The 15,043-nt window shown below is 38.1% G+C and overlaps 1 protein-coding gene across 1 annotated transcript in view; it reads left to right on the top strand.

The window, feature by feature from the left end:
• The window catches only part of LOC145985612 (protein turtle homolog A-like), an 836,473-nt gene that overhangs the window by 460,402 nt on the left and 361,028 nt on the right, over positions 1-15,043 (top strand). The window contains exon 2 of the mRNA XM_083119681.1: positions 12,100-12,232. Coding sequence (XP_082975807.1) covers positions 12,100-12,232 — 133 coding nt within the window. The remainder of the gene's footprint in view (positions 1-12,099; positions 12,233-15,043) is intronic.

Genomic DNA, 15,043 nt, shown 5'->3' with positions numbered 1-15,043 from the left:
GCGGAACCCTGATACGCCTTATTTATTTTTACCATGTACATGTTTTATTTGTAATTTTCGCACTAATATGTTTGATTTATTTGTTTGTGTAAATATTGTTGTTAGTGTTATCAACTTTATACATTCTGGTTTTATGTGTTATTAAAAATGATACTGGAAGAGGAAGTCATTTCCGGTTTCTAGAAATTTGTAAAACTGTCCAGTCTGGCACAGATATATCTGTTGTTGAATAGGTTGCCATGACAACAGAATGTGAAATGACTGAATGTAAGTTGAGTTGCGTGAGATGATGATCTGTTAAAGACGCGGTTTTATAAGAATAGCCGCAGATTATTGTAATGTGATTGCTTTAGTGAGTATAGTGGCATCATATTGCAATGAATGTTTAAAATAATATTATTTTATTAAACGTTGTACAATGGCAAAGAGCTAGTTATTTTTACTAACTGCACGTCCTGAGAATGCTCAGTGTAGCAATAACGAAGCGATGTTAAACAAACGAAAGTTTATTACCTTTTTATAGCCTCCAATTGCGTTAATTACAAGTTTCCTGTCATCCGAACATTTTTTTCATCTTTCAACTGTTTCCTTTTAATATTGTAAAACACTTCAACATTTTGTTTATTTACAATATGTTGTCAATGAGTGCTCAAGCATCGGCTCCAGGTTGTTACAAACGTTATTTTGGCAAGTCGAGAAGCCCATTGCTAACACCACCCACCCTAGTACATAGCTGCGCACCCGACAGCAGCGCCAGAAGCAACGATTTTGTGGGACACGTACGGGACAGCAGCGCCAGAAGAAACGATTTTGTGGCACAAGTACGGGACAGCAGCGCCAGAAGCAACGATTTTGTGGCACACGTACGGGACAGCAGCGCCAGAAGCAACGATTTTGTGGCACAGGTACGGTACAGCAGCGCTAGAAGCAACGATTTTGTGGCACACGTACGGGACAGCAGCGCCAGAAGCAACGATTTTGTGGCACAGGTATGGGTCAGCAGCGCCAGAAGCAACGATTTTGTGACACACGTACGGAATTCACATCTGGTTTCTATTCAAGACAGTCACGGTAATAGTGACAATGCCGAAACTGTCTTTTGTAGCTCGTGCAGTGTCTTATATTACTAAAAAGGTAATTTTGTACAATTTTAAGTCCATATTTAACTACATATTTTGGTGAAAATAACTTAATATATATTTACATATTTAGCACATTTTTACTACATATAAATCCGTTCCCTGCTCATAACACTTCCGCACACGGGGACCGTGACGAGGTAATCCAGTGACGCATACCCAAAGGAACGTCACGACCCCACGAGGACTCCCGCATTCTCGAATTCCCACTGCAGTACGCCTGACCCAAAGAGACTCCCATAAATGTTATTTCTCAGCATAAATCCACGCTGAAAGGAACAACAAGGTCATCGATAGATTTTCATTATTACTTAATTTCCGGCAATGAATCTTCCTTGAGGGATTTTGAGCTCCTTCGGAAGATGCTGCAGGGAGAGACCAATCTCGCAGCGTCTTTTCATCCCGCGAAGGGAGGGGTTGAATCTAGGGAGGGGATCAGATGGCCAGCATTTTCCACCGTGGCAGGCCAGTAAATACGCCTTAATGGCCCTAATATTGTTTTCTGAGCTCGTGACCAGCACCACCAATACCCCAGTGGCCGGGTTTAAAGATATTAAGGCTCGCCTACAAGAAAGACTTAGGACTTTCCTCGCTGTGATATATTGCTTCTAGTATGTAAGTTTTGCACCGACCCCGCGTATGTACTTCGATGTGTTCCAGATTTGTGGTCTTCGAACTTGAACGGGAAGCAGATTTATCTTCGCGTTTGGTCGTTCATCTAGTTCTTTTGAGTGAATATGTAACACCCGCGCGTTGGTCGTCTCGTCGCGGCTTTAGCACGCTATGATGGATTGACCAATGGGAAGAAGGCAAGGAGGATTTAGGCATGTCCGGCATGGTATTTCCCTCCCATGGATGCACGGTTCTGTCGTGCTATCCTTCGAACGTAATCCGGGGGTCCTTTTAAGTGATATATTAGTATGTTTCCCGCGTGCGAGTTAAGCTTCTTCCGTTGAAATTCATGCTTAAGGATGAAATGAACTAACTACTCCAATAAGTCCAAGAATAGGCTACGAATCAGATCGAAATTACTTTATCTCTCTCTCTCTCTTCCCATATGGCGATCATGATGTATGATCTTACATATCAAGTATATTTAGGCCATATTTAATTCTAATTTTTCGAAAATCTCTTATATCTCAGATTTTTTTAAAAAGAAAATAATATCCTAAAATTCGAAATTTCAGCTTAAATAGTCCAGTAGTTCATGAGATATTTTGTTTTTGAAATTCGTAGTTATTTAATTTAATTTTATGTCTGTGTGGCAGCCATGATGCAAAACGAAAATAACACTTACTTGAATACATGTATTATGCACCTGTCTTACACTAATTTCCAATTAGATTTCTACTTTGCATAACTTTTATCAAGGTAAAAACCTGTTTTTCAAAGCTCCAATAATAATATTTCATAATAATGTCCAAATACTGTTTACGATCGTGTTCTTGTTCTTGCCTTAATATTTGTAACCAAGTCTTGTTTAAAAAAAAAATGGGGGTCTCCCTTATCGCACAACACTACGGCAACTTTGCGTTCAGACGTCAGACGAGGATTGCCTACGTTGTTAGGTTAGGCCTGTTAGATTTAGTTTCATTAGCATAAATACATTAGCATTATTTATGCTGTTAGAACTATACCTAGCTAGCCTAACCTAACGACTTAGCAGGGACGGCGCTACAGGTTGCTAGGAAGGGCTGAAGCCCCCCCAAAATAGGTCTCAGCCCCAACCCCTGTAGCCCCTAATTTTTTGTAATACGGTATATTTATTTCGATCGAAAACTTAAAAACTAGAAGTTTACATTTTCCATTATAAAACTTCCATTGGGACAAGTTCAGTGTTACAAGTTCATTTTCTAGTTTGGTTAGATCGCAAGTATACTTTATTATGATGTGTTCTAAAATTCAGAGGAGGGGATTAGGGCAGCTGCAGATCTATCTGGATAACAGCAGTTGCCGATCATTTGATACTAAGTAATTCGCCAGCATGACTCGCCAATCTTTCTACGAAATCTGCTGCTTGTCTGGTAGGTAGACGTATTCAGTGGCTGTGAGATTGTTCTTTGATTGTTGGCATATACAGCTAAATGTGTACAATTATTAGCCTCTAGAAATCATATCACAAATGCATGTTATATGAATGAGTGGAACGACATTCAAAATCTACAAAAGGGTTATGTTTCTTTTCTGCTTGTAAGTTCCTCATTGGAGTACCGACAATTGCGTGAGTGTTAGCGATGTTCTGTCATTGGTTTCATCGTTACATGTATCCTTATATCTGCATATATTCGAGAGGAACAAGTACGATTTAAAGAATCAAAGAGTACACAAAGTACCTAATTCTGAAATGCAACTTTAAGTTAGTACCACTTTCCTGAAGTACGAAAAGCTACAATCTTTCACCGCCCCCTATAGGGGCTATCCACCGGAAGGAAGTGCCTTCGCGCGGACGCCATACTTGTAGCACAACAACTTCCGGTTCGTAGGCTCACAACATGCCGCTAAAGGGAGCTGAGATTGTGTCATGTATGAAAGGAACGAATGAGTGTGTACAAGGAGGATGTAAACTACGATCAGGGCTAAATAATCTTTCATGGATCTCTCTTCATCCATTTCCTCGAGATCTAGGCGCCAAATTATTGCATTCAAGCTGTCAGGCGTGAAAATTGGAAGACCATTAGCAGGAGTAGACTGCGCAGTAATGACAACGGATGTGGAAAAACCCAAAAAGTCGGGACCTCAAAAGAAAAAAAGAAAAAAACATTCCGATCCAGACTTCGGAAAAAATGATAGTTTATTCCCTACATTTTTTTGTACTAAATGTCCGAAATTTATTGAAATTAGCAGGTTTTATTCCAGAAATGCAAAATAAATCATCACCCGAGGGTGAAATTGTGTGTATAATTATAATTTTCTTTTATTATCGGGTAATGTTGTGTTGAATATTTTACGCTCCTATAATCTCCCAATTTAGTCGGGAAATAACATTATTTTTCCCGTTTTGAACGTCAGGACTTTAAAAATACCCCGTCCTGTTTCCTTCCCAACCAAAAATTTTGCGTCCCGCACCACTTGCACTTCATTAAAAGTAGAAGAGAAATCATTCAAATCTCGATTTTTTTCTCTGTTTTAGTGATATGAGCAAAAATATTACTTTTCCTTTCAAAAGATGCTCGGTCATGGCCAGATAGGTTACACGTTAAGTTCTTGAAGTACACACGAACTGTATTAAATTTTTGTGTAACCAGATTTTTTTTGTGTGTGTATAACCAGAGGAAATAAATTTTTGTGCAACCAGAGGAAATATTTTTTTGTGTAGCCAGAAAATTAAGTGCGGGTACTATTATTAATTTTCGTCTTTTGCAATGGAAATCTTTTCAACATTGATAGATAGAATGCCTCCCCGATGGCGCAGTGGTAGCCTCGTCGCCTTGCAATCAAGGGGTTCCGGGTTCGATTCCCGGTGGAGGCATATAGTGGTTCGGATCCCATTTTTTTTTTAAACTGTAGGTCCAGTCCCGATTAGCCTTACTGTGCACAAAGTGGACTTAAAACACCAACTCAATCAATCAAATCAACATTGATGGAGAAGAGGTCCTAGGTTTGAACACCATAGTGAGGCAATGGTGTGTCATTGTGTTTGTCCCATCATTAATTTTTCCAGTTTATTATTCATCTTCATCGTCATGTTTAACACAAATAGCAGAAAATTGACTTAAAATAACAATGAGCGTTTTGTATTTCTGCGTTCAAACGAGAACGAAACCAGCAAGTGTGCATTATCCGCATCCCTCTGACTCGTCCTGACTGAAGAAAAGAAGCTCCTTTTTCCGTTTTTTATATGTCCGTACATCTCGCACTTTTTCACTTAAAACATAAATGTATGCATTTAAACACTCTCGCTCTGTAGGAAAAATTACTTTCTATTTAATATGTAGGCTACAAATATCGCCAATGAAACGACGATCAGCAAATGGATCTCATCTTGGAATAATGCCGTATTACTTCCTAGTTGCTCATCTAATTGATATGCAAAGGCCTCTACTCTGCCCTGATATCTCTTATTCTCCCCGTCGTCAACTGCTTTTATATGATCAATTTCATCCGTTATACAAAACGAGAAGAAATGACACAAGTACGCGCTTGAATTACCCGGCCGCCGTGAACCGGAAGTTGTTGTGCTACAGTTCGACAATCGATTGTGCCGTTCGATATGTTTTTGTTTACTCGTGGATAGCCCCTATACTATTTTGATTTGGACAGCTTAGAGTTATGGCACAACGAGGTAGAAAGAAAGTCACTAAAAATGTAGACCCTTCAGCACCTCGTTGCAATAATTGAAACATTCAGAATTATCTTTTACGAACTTTGTAAGCTTTGTGTTGTTGAAATGTGCATACCCCCATCGCTGTAAATCAAGCGTTACCTTCGTAATCGAATCGGTAATGAGAGGTTGAGTGCTCCATCTATTCTCTTTTGAGAAAGAGCTTCCAATATCCTTGAATTTAGACAAGCTTGTAGCTGCTCATAAAACCAGACTTTTCTTATAGTAGTTTCTTGCTGTAGTTCATTTTCTCATTTTAGCAGAAAAGTATTCAAACTCTTTACATAGAAATAGTGTTACGTGTATATTTATAAGTATATCCAGCGAGTTCATATTTGTAGTTTTTATAGTGTATTTTGTACATTTCATATGAATATCGGATTGGATTGAGTTGGTGTTTAAGTCTTTATGCACAGAAAGGTTAATCGGGACTGGACCTACAGTTTAAAGTGGGATCCGAACCACTATGTGCCTCCACCCGGTATCGAACCCGGGACCCATTGATTACAAGGCGACGACGCTATCACTGCGCCATCGGGGAGGCCATTTCATATAAATAGTAATTAGCAAGTATGTGATATTAATCCACTCAATAATGTCTTTGGAAGAGAAAACAATATAATTATTGCATTTTATTTGACATTAAAGATCCGTGACTAAAAGTACTTTTGTTTATGATGGGCCAAAATGCAGTGATTTATCTTTGGATCTGACTGTAAATATGTCACTGGTAAAATTATACCGTAGAAAAGTCATAAATACTTTTTAGCCGGTATAAGTTAGCCACCGAGAATTTGACTCCGAAATCTGTAGCCCCCCCCCCCCCCACATATTTCAGGCTGGCGCCGTCACTGCGACTTAGGCATTACTCATCTGAAGTTTGAACGTAAGTTTCGCGTAGTGTTGTGTGATTAGAGAGACTAAAATGTCGAAGAGATAAGTTGATCATTTATGAGCAATCCTACATAAAATTCATATGAACATATGTTTTAAGCTTGATAAAATGTAAACCCCTTTGCTTATGGTATAAAAGTTTGAATTATTTCATCTTACGTCTCTTACAGCAACTTTTGTATGCAATTACAATGTCTAATGGCTTTCATAATATGTTTACAAAAATTGAAGATAGTTCTTGACTAATCGAATTTCAAGAGCTTGACTCGGCAACATTGTACACGAAGGAAAGAGAAATTACGAGCAAGACTTAGTTTTCTGATCCTCTTATGTTTATATATAAAACGAGGAATAAACCATGTTTCTTGAGCTCTAATTTGGTCAAAACTGCTTATTTTAATGTTAAGTTAATGCAGTTGCTAAGACATTAATGCGGTAGTAGCAAAATTTGCGGAAAGGTATTATCCAGTGAAATTTGTTGTTCCGTTTTGGCTTTGAAGAGAGAAGAACGGCCATGTTGGAAATGTTTTAGTGTATCGTACTTGCGAATATTTTTACTTCGGATGTTGATGTAAGAAATTCATGATCTGCTTTATCTATTTTATGTTCTAATTCACAAAGCAATGAACATATCAAGCAGAAGTAAATAATTAATTCTTTCTCGCCTCAAACATCACTTTTGTGGCATTATTATGAATTCCGAATAGCAATATATTTTATGTCGAACGTAATTCTATACTCATTAAAGTTCACATAAAGTGCATTAGCTTAGAAAAGGAGTGTTTTAAAGCATTGCATGAAAGGTAAGAATGTACATCCTGACGACAGCATGGACGTTATATCTTTCGCGTTTCTGTTGTTATTAATTGCAGAATGCAAACAATGTAAGGGCAGGGAAGAGATGCTAAGGTGAGTTACAGAAAGAATGTCGTGTCGTCATACTTTATCGAGGTTTCCTGCTATTATTTCACTAGGGCAACAATTTTCTTATCCATAGCAGCGAATATCTTGGAAAGTTAGGCAACGTGCCAACCCGTTGTGTGTTCGAGATTGCTTTGAGGGACTTGTAACAAGATTTATTTTCCAAATTAATGTACCTGTTATGTCGGTACTCCAGCTCACATTTTGACTTGACTGTACAGTCACGAACATTTCTGGGTTGTAACAATCCCTTGGCTCCCAATGGGATCGTTACAACCCAGAAGTGTCCGTGACTGTACAAGTTAATGTTATAAGTTTTCCACTTTTTTGTTTCTGACTTCTTGTGTACTTGCAAACTACATTTAGTCGTCGACGTTCAAGCAAGAAAGCTAATCAGTGGGAAAAAAATAAGCAACCACCAGTCCCGGAAGTGATGGTGCTTGGTGCCATCAACCCTTTCGCTACACAATCACTCAATTTTTCACCCTCTCCATTGCGATGGCTCCAGGCGTTAGTGTGGACGGCTCCCAAGACGCCAGGCTAATTTTTGCCTCCCTTCGTCCAGGATTGTCAATTACTCAGATTGGATTTGTTGCCGCAAAGACTAAAAGTCTTCCAGGAAACCACCAGAGTGTGGCTTCCCCACAACCATCCCCTCCTGCGCTTCATCCCTCGGATGCAGGTGGGGGCGCGAGTGGTCGATTATTGTTCAGACATTAAGCCGAGGGAGAGTCATAACGTTGGTTTCTCCAATCTGTCAGCCTAAGGTAATCGATTAATATATCACTTGTGCAACCGCCTGGAAGTTGTATGGTTTTCGAACGTAAAAGAGTTCCAAACAGATAAAACAACGGAAGCGAAAACTAGGCGAAACCAAGGTTCACTAGGTAGCTCCCGTGGTAGAATAATGACACGTTATTCCAGAGAGCAGTGTTTCAGCTTGATTTTTCGCTTAAATCTTGACGTAAAAGAAGAACGTTTTTTTGTTATTTTTGGAACTGGAATTAATACCTAAATCGCCACATGCTTTGCCAGTAACTAAAGTCTTATCCTAAACGGTATGCAATACGTTTAACTCATATGTATTTCTCGGTTGCGAACATGTAAGGAGTACTGGTACAGTCACGGGCGGAAGTGCGTTGGTGTTTAGACATAAGAAAATAAGGAAAGTTGAAAATGATTTATTTTTATTCATTCGATATCTTAGGAGCAAGATATCCCTAGTAAAAAATAAACTTCTCTATTTCATACCATATCTCTGTAGGACAAGACCAATCAAAAAGGAGCTTCGAAATGCATAATTTGAGAATAGACGTTCTTTAAATATTATTTTCGAGTTGTGCTTCCACGTAGTCTAGTCAATTTGCTTTCTTCGGTATTCATTCCTTCTTTTATATGTATTCTTCAGCTAATTAAGTACAAATAAGTTTAAAGTTAGGCTTCACTTCACACCCGGATCAACATTTCTCACCAGGACCAGCATTAGGCCGATTGCTATGCTCGTTCTTCAAATAACAAAATATTAGTATTTGTTATAAAATTCTGTCCAAGTACATTAAAAGTATAAAAAGTTTTTGAATATTACAAAACTACATATGTCAATGAAACTTAACTTCGAGCACACAGCCATTATTAGGCATTTCAGAGAAAAATGAAGCAAATCGAGTTTTCTCTTGCATGCCAGTTGTGTCCCCAATTAGGTTTGGGTAGATTCAAGTGTGTCAGTGAATTACTCTAGAATTCAGATTTCAGTTCAAGTGCAAGGAAATGTTCGGAGGAAGGTAAGTGATCAGTAGCATGGTTTGATGAGTCATGTTGTAGTTGTAGTCTGGTCTGTTAAGATAATTTTTTTTATGGGAATACAGTCCTTCTGAGTGGTGTTAGAATGAAGATATGTGATCTAGGTCAAGAATAATTAGGATGACTTAAACAGTTTGTGCTGAGCCGAGTTTCTGTTTGAGATTCAGCAAAAAGTTCAAATCTACTTCAAAATATGAGAAAGAAATCCACGGTTGTCACAAACAGCAGCTAGCTCATTCTTTAAACCCGAGAAATGTTCCAGTTCCCACCTTCTCTTCTCGTGCAATATTGACACTTATAACTTTCGAACCTCGGACAAAAGTTCACAGAAACTTTCACCCCCCCTCCCTCCCCTCAGCTTGCTCTTATTGTCTCACACGTCAATGAAGTTCCACGTCCCGTCTTTCCCACAGGAGATTCCCCCAGGCAACAAAAGTGCTGATTTGACCGACCGGAAACACGTCAGCAATGGCCTCTTCTACCATTCATTATCGCCAAATCGTCCCCTTTCCAGGAGGAATTACTGGAGAAAATTAGATTGGGGATTGCACTCTCGCACGGTAAAGATTTCAGCGGGTAGAGAGCGGAGACATTTTGGTACAAGGAATGATAGTGAAAGTTACTTGACATTGTCGGAATGGAAAGAATGCTACTGGTTGACAAGATAGGTGAAAATTTAATGTTTTACCAAAGATAAGATGTTCGAGAATCATAATATCAAAAAAACAACTCTGCAAAAAATATCACCATGTTTGCATATGCAGTGAACTTTTTTTTCTCTTTAAATTCGGACTTCGAAGGGACACGAAAAATGTTCGAATTATCGAAAATTCGAACTAACAAAACCATCACGTTGTTAAAGGTTGTTTCAAGTATAACAAACTTATGTTCGAATTACCTAGTACTTCGAATTCTTCAAGTTCGAATTAAAGAGAATTCACTGTATTTCCATGGCGATAACTCGCGAAATGACAGAATAGAAATGTTAATTCTTTATATGAATCTCGGAATTCAAAACTCTTTAATGGCGTCCCGGGTGGCGCAGTGTAAGTGCCGTCACTGTGTAATCAAGGTGTGCCGGCTTCGATAGCCGATGGAGGCACATGGTACTTCAGATACTTGCTTAAACTGTAGTTCCAGTACCGATTAGCCTATCTGCGCATAAAGTGAATTAAAGTAGCCAAACTCTTCACAATCTCACTACAAGGTTCTCCCTTTTCTCTTTTCAAGAGAGAAAGGTTCAGAACATCATAAAATTATTACAAATATATATCATTTATCAAGAACGTGTTGAAGCACGTGCTCTCTTTTCTATAGGCTCCCTCATTTATACCATAACCTACTTTCACAATGTTTACATGTTCTTGCCACACCACATTTTCCAACAATCGTTAGCATTGCATTCTAAAGTCACAAATATCTACTATTTCTATCCAAGTTTACATTTCCTTGCATTCAACGTTAAGAAAAATTAACAGGGATTTTTCTATTTTAAAAGTGCTGTATAAATGTAAACAAGCTTAAAGTCGTTGATTTTGATTTTTGGTTGTCGTAAAATGTATATAAGGTAGGTAATGCGTGTTGCGCTGAAATGCAAATTTCCTTTTGCATCAGATTATAAAACAACACGTTCAACAAGAACGTACATAATATGTAGATCTTCTCTAAGACTAACTGAAGATGTCACAGTAGAAACGTGAAACTGTTTTATTTAGCTCCATTATTTTTAAAATGTATATATTATTATAAATGAATTGGTGTGTACACAATGTATGTAAATGTTATGCCTGGTCATTATTGTTGTTGTTATAAGTTCTTCCAGTGTTCCATTGCAAAGCGCATCCATCAACTATAAAATCTGTGAGAACCCTTTGCAGAAATATTTTAAAAATTTATTATTCATTTTCCGTTGCTGTTATAATTAATTGAGTTCACCGCCATAATGAAAATGAATGGTAAATTATATCAAGAAACAAACACTTGCTTTATTGACCATTCCAAGAAAGGTTGGCTGGCATACACGGGGTATGATAAACAACACAACAACGATAAAGGAACACAATATGTGGCAATACATGCACACTTTAGTATTGTCGTTGCTTTTAAAATCACATAAAAAGCTATGTGCAGAAGCGAGTGCAATCTTACATATGTACCATAAACCTTTCAAGAATTGAATTTTCATTCAGTACTAAGTTGTTTAAATCTATTACCCTTTCAGAAAGAGCTCTGTGTCACGAGCATACATGCTTGATAACTTTATTGTTGGCATAAATAATACATAAGCTCTGAAGAAGTAATGTTTGAATAAAACATGACCTAATGCAGTTCCACGGTTTCTTCTTCCGCAAAATCATGGACTTCATGAATATATTAATTCATTTCTTGTAGAATTGGCAATCCCTACATGATATGATGCATTGCATGGTAAACCGTATACTCATATGCCGTATTACTTCGGAACTTAACAAAATCTTCGAACAACTGTATTTGTTTATACAAAACGTACTGTTTGAATTGAAGCGGAATAACCCTGAATTTTCTTTCCCAGATACTTTCCTCTCTAAATAGAGCCTCACCAAGAGAACTGTCATACTTATTTATGATTCATCAATAATTTTCAATATGTTTGGTATATAATTTAAACTGGAATTCAAAATTGTGTTTTCTTTAAAAAACTATCTCTGAATTGCAATAAACTTGTGCCTTAAATACTTTCCTTTCTATTGTTATTGTAATGACACACATTGAACCCACTTCTATTAGGTAGTTATAACATTTTAATAAATATATCTAAATAAACATATATGTTTTCTTCCTGTCAAAACAATCAAACAGATTTCCTTGTGATTTTCAACGAATGGCCAGCTTGTAATATATTTTAATACGTCCGATATTATGATGTTTTCAATATTAATATAACTCACTTATAATTGGTCATGCATTATGTATGTTTGCGGAAAATATAACTTCTTTGTCTCACAACACATTGTTGTAATATCATGTGTTCCTTTCTAATTCCAGGTCCAATAATTCAAAAACAGGCTGTAACGAAAGGAGAAGCCGTTTTGCCCTGTGACATTGTCTCCCCGTTGAAGTACGACAGTGTACTTTTAGTGATATGGTACAAGGACGAGAAGATGTCTCCGATATACAGGTATTGTGCATATCATTATTAATTATCTGCTTCTATTTGAGTATTCCATCAATGTATTTATTTCAAAATTTCGCTGATTTATTAATTTGGCATCTTATATAAAAGCACCAAACCAAATTCTAATTAATGGTTTCCAACGGCATGAAAATCGGGTTATTATGAAAAAGCAAAGTGCTGAATGAGAAATTGCACGTAGCAGGCAAACTTTGAAAAACTTAGAGGAATTAAAAATTATATTATCGAAGAAGAAAATAGTCCTTAATTATCTAAAATCCCTAAATAGTTTTTAGATCTCTTTAGGAACGAGGAAAAATTGCAGCACAAAGAAAAATCTTATACGAGTTCGTGAATAATTAACTGTCACCAAATAAAAAAAAAACGCGAGAAGATATATCAGAAACTTACCTTAAATCATCTAAGTAAACTGTGTATCTTTGATATTTTCAATTCACTTCCCCTTTATTAGTGGGTAAGGTGGATAAGATTCATGTTGTGGCTGTTCTGCCAGTTAATCCCGTTAAATACATGTTACTGTACATATAAAAGAAACATACACAAAAAGAAACACGAAAATAGACAAAGAAAAGTGAGAATCTCGAAGAACAAACAGATACCAAAGGTTTCACATATTCCATAAGGCCTAAGTGAGATAAAGTAATACAAATTAAAATTATGCTAACGATATGCATTAATACATTAATAAGGATAAGGAGTGTAAGGGATAACTCTTTCTCAAGATACCCAAACATCAGTTTCACTCCCCCTATCACACTCTGGGTTGTACTTGGCAGACTAGCCAGGCTCTGGCGTCTGGGCTCACAGCCAGTATAATGATAACAGTATGAGGGTCGATCAAAAAGTCTTTATTATCGTAGTGATGAAATTGAGCTGGTGTCATGAACGCCTGGGGTGAGGTTATTCCTTCTCTATGTATGCACCACACAGAGCGACGCACTTCTCCCAGCGGTGGATGAGCTGGTGGAGACCCTGCTTGTAGAAGTCCCCACTTTGGCTGCCGAAGAACTGCTCCACCTCAGCAATCACCCCGTCGTCGTCCTGGAAACGCCTTCCACGCAGCGGGCTCTTCATGCGAGGGAAGAGAAAGAAGTCACTGGCCGCTACGTCGGGTGAATAGGGCGGGTGGGGCAGAATTTCGAAACCAAACGCAGCTGCCTGTGTTACCGTCTGCTGCTCAGATTGAGCTGGAGCGTTGTCATGGAGCAGACGAACACCCTTGAGGAGTTTTCTTCGGCGCTTTGATTTGATGGTCTGCCGTAACTTGGTCAGGAGGTCCTGGTAGTACCTTCCTGTGATCGTTTGACTCTTCCGAGCGTGAGTTATGAGAAAAACAGTCCCTGGCAGTCCCAAAAAATGCTCAGCATCACCTTTCCCGATGACTTTTGCATCTTCCCCTTTTTTGGAGGTGGTGACGCCGTTCGCTTCCGCATTGAAAGCGACTGCGTCACTTTACCACACTGTCATAGGATTGTGCATTTTCGCCATACACACTGATCAGTTCCGCATGGTTCGCCTTCGCGTTATTTGCCTTCAAAACAGGGAATGAATCAATGTGCGAACTTCCACTGTCTCCACTAGGGGTGCCATCTTGGAAGCGACGCTCCAGCAGGACTATGGTGCTGGCTAGTTCTGTTGGGGTGACACTAGAGGGACGTGCGCTTGCTTGAAAAACACAAATATTGGCTTCAGTCTTGTTTTTCACTACGAAAATAAATACTTTATGACCGAGCCTCGTATTAAAGCCCCTATCACACGGAACTGGATTTCTAGTTAGTTGGAGATGAACTAACTTTCTGGGTAGTAATCATGGCCGCCTGGCTGACTGCTTGACTGGTTTTGAGGAATAGGACATGTTCTAATTGCTACTAACTTCTTCGACTAGATTCTGTGGAACAGCCAATCAGAGCAAAGTTTGGCCATGTGAAGATATTCTGTGAGTTTGTAAAGTAGCCTTTTTTTGTCTGTGGCTTCCGAGTGCATACAACACGAAAGGCAAGTTTACAATTGAAAAAGCTAAAATATTCTTCCATACGTGTATAGTAAACGTTGTAAAGTACGTATTTTATCAGCGCCGTTCTTCTCTACCTAAAACCATTTAATGCGATGAGATATTCCTCTCGTTTGGATAGTTATCGTATTTTAAAAGTGTGAAGTGATACGTTGTTTACATCTCGCGCGGCCGCCATTATGGAAACGAAAGACTATCGACAAGTACGGTATAACAAGTACCGTGTGAGGCGAAAACTAGCAAATGGGTAGTCAGTCCAGCATCAACTAGAGCATTCCTACTAGAAATCTAGTTCCGTGTGATAGGGGCTTTAGCCTTGTTTCCATGTTTAGTAAAACACTCAAAATACTGACAAAGGAAGACTTTATCATAAAATAACTCACTACAAACGTAACATAGCCACCTTCTAACAGGGTATTCTCCTGACATTCAAACTAAATTATATATATATATATATATATATATATATATATATATATATATATATATATATATTTGGCCTTGGTCGAAATTTTGGATATTTTATTAGCCAGTAAAATCGTTTGTGGAGCTCGCCTTGCACAATCCATATATGTTTGTGATTGTCCCTTCATCAAGCCCATCTTATCAACACTCATCCTAATTTTTGCGATTAACTAAAAGTAACAAAGAAGCGAAGGAAAATCATCTAAATCGATCAAGCAAGCAATTAAGAAGAATAAAATATAGTCAAGGAATGTCGAAATATGGGAATATGTTGGCTTCTATTCATGATCACAGCTATTGCTTCTCCTTATATACAGTGT

This window comes from Lepisma saccharinum, chromosome 3 (assembly GCF_977018435.1).
Source record: "Lepisma saccharinum chromosome 3, izLepSacc3.1, whole genome shotgun sequence".
NCBI lineage: Eukaryota > Metazoa > Arthropoda > Insecta > Zygentoma > Lepismatidae > Lepisma > Lepisma saccharinum.
The sequence above is the reverse complement of the archived record's forward strand: the minus strand, read 5'-3'. Positions and strand labels throughout refer to the sequence as shown.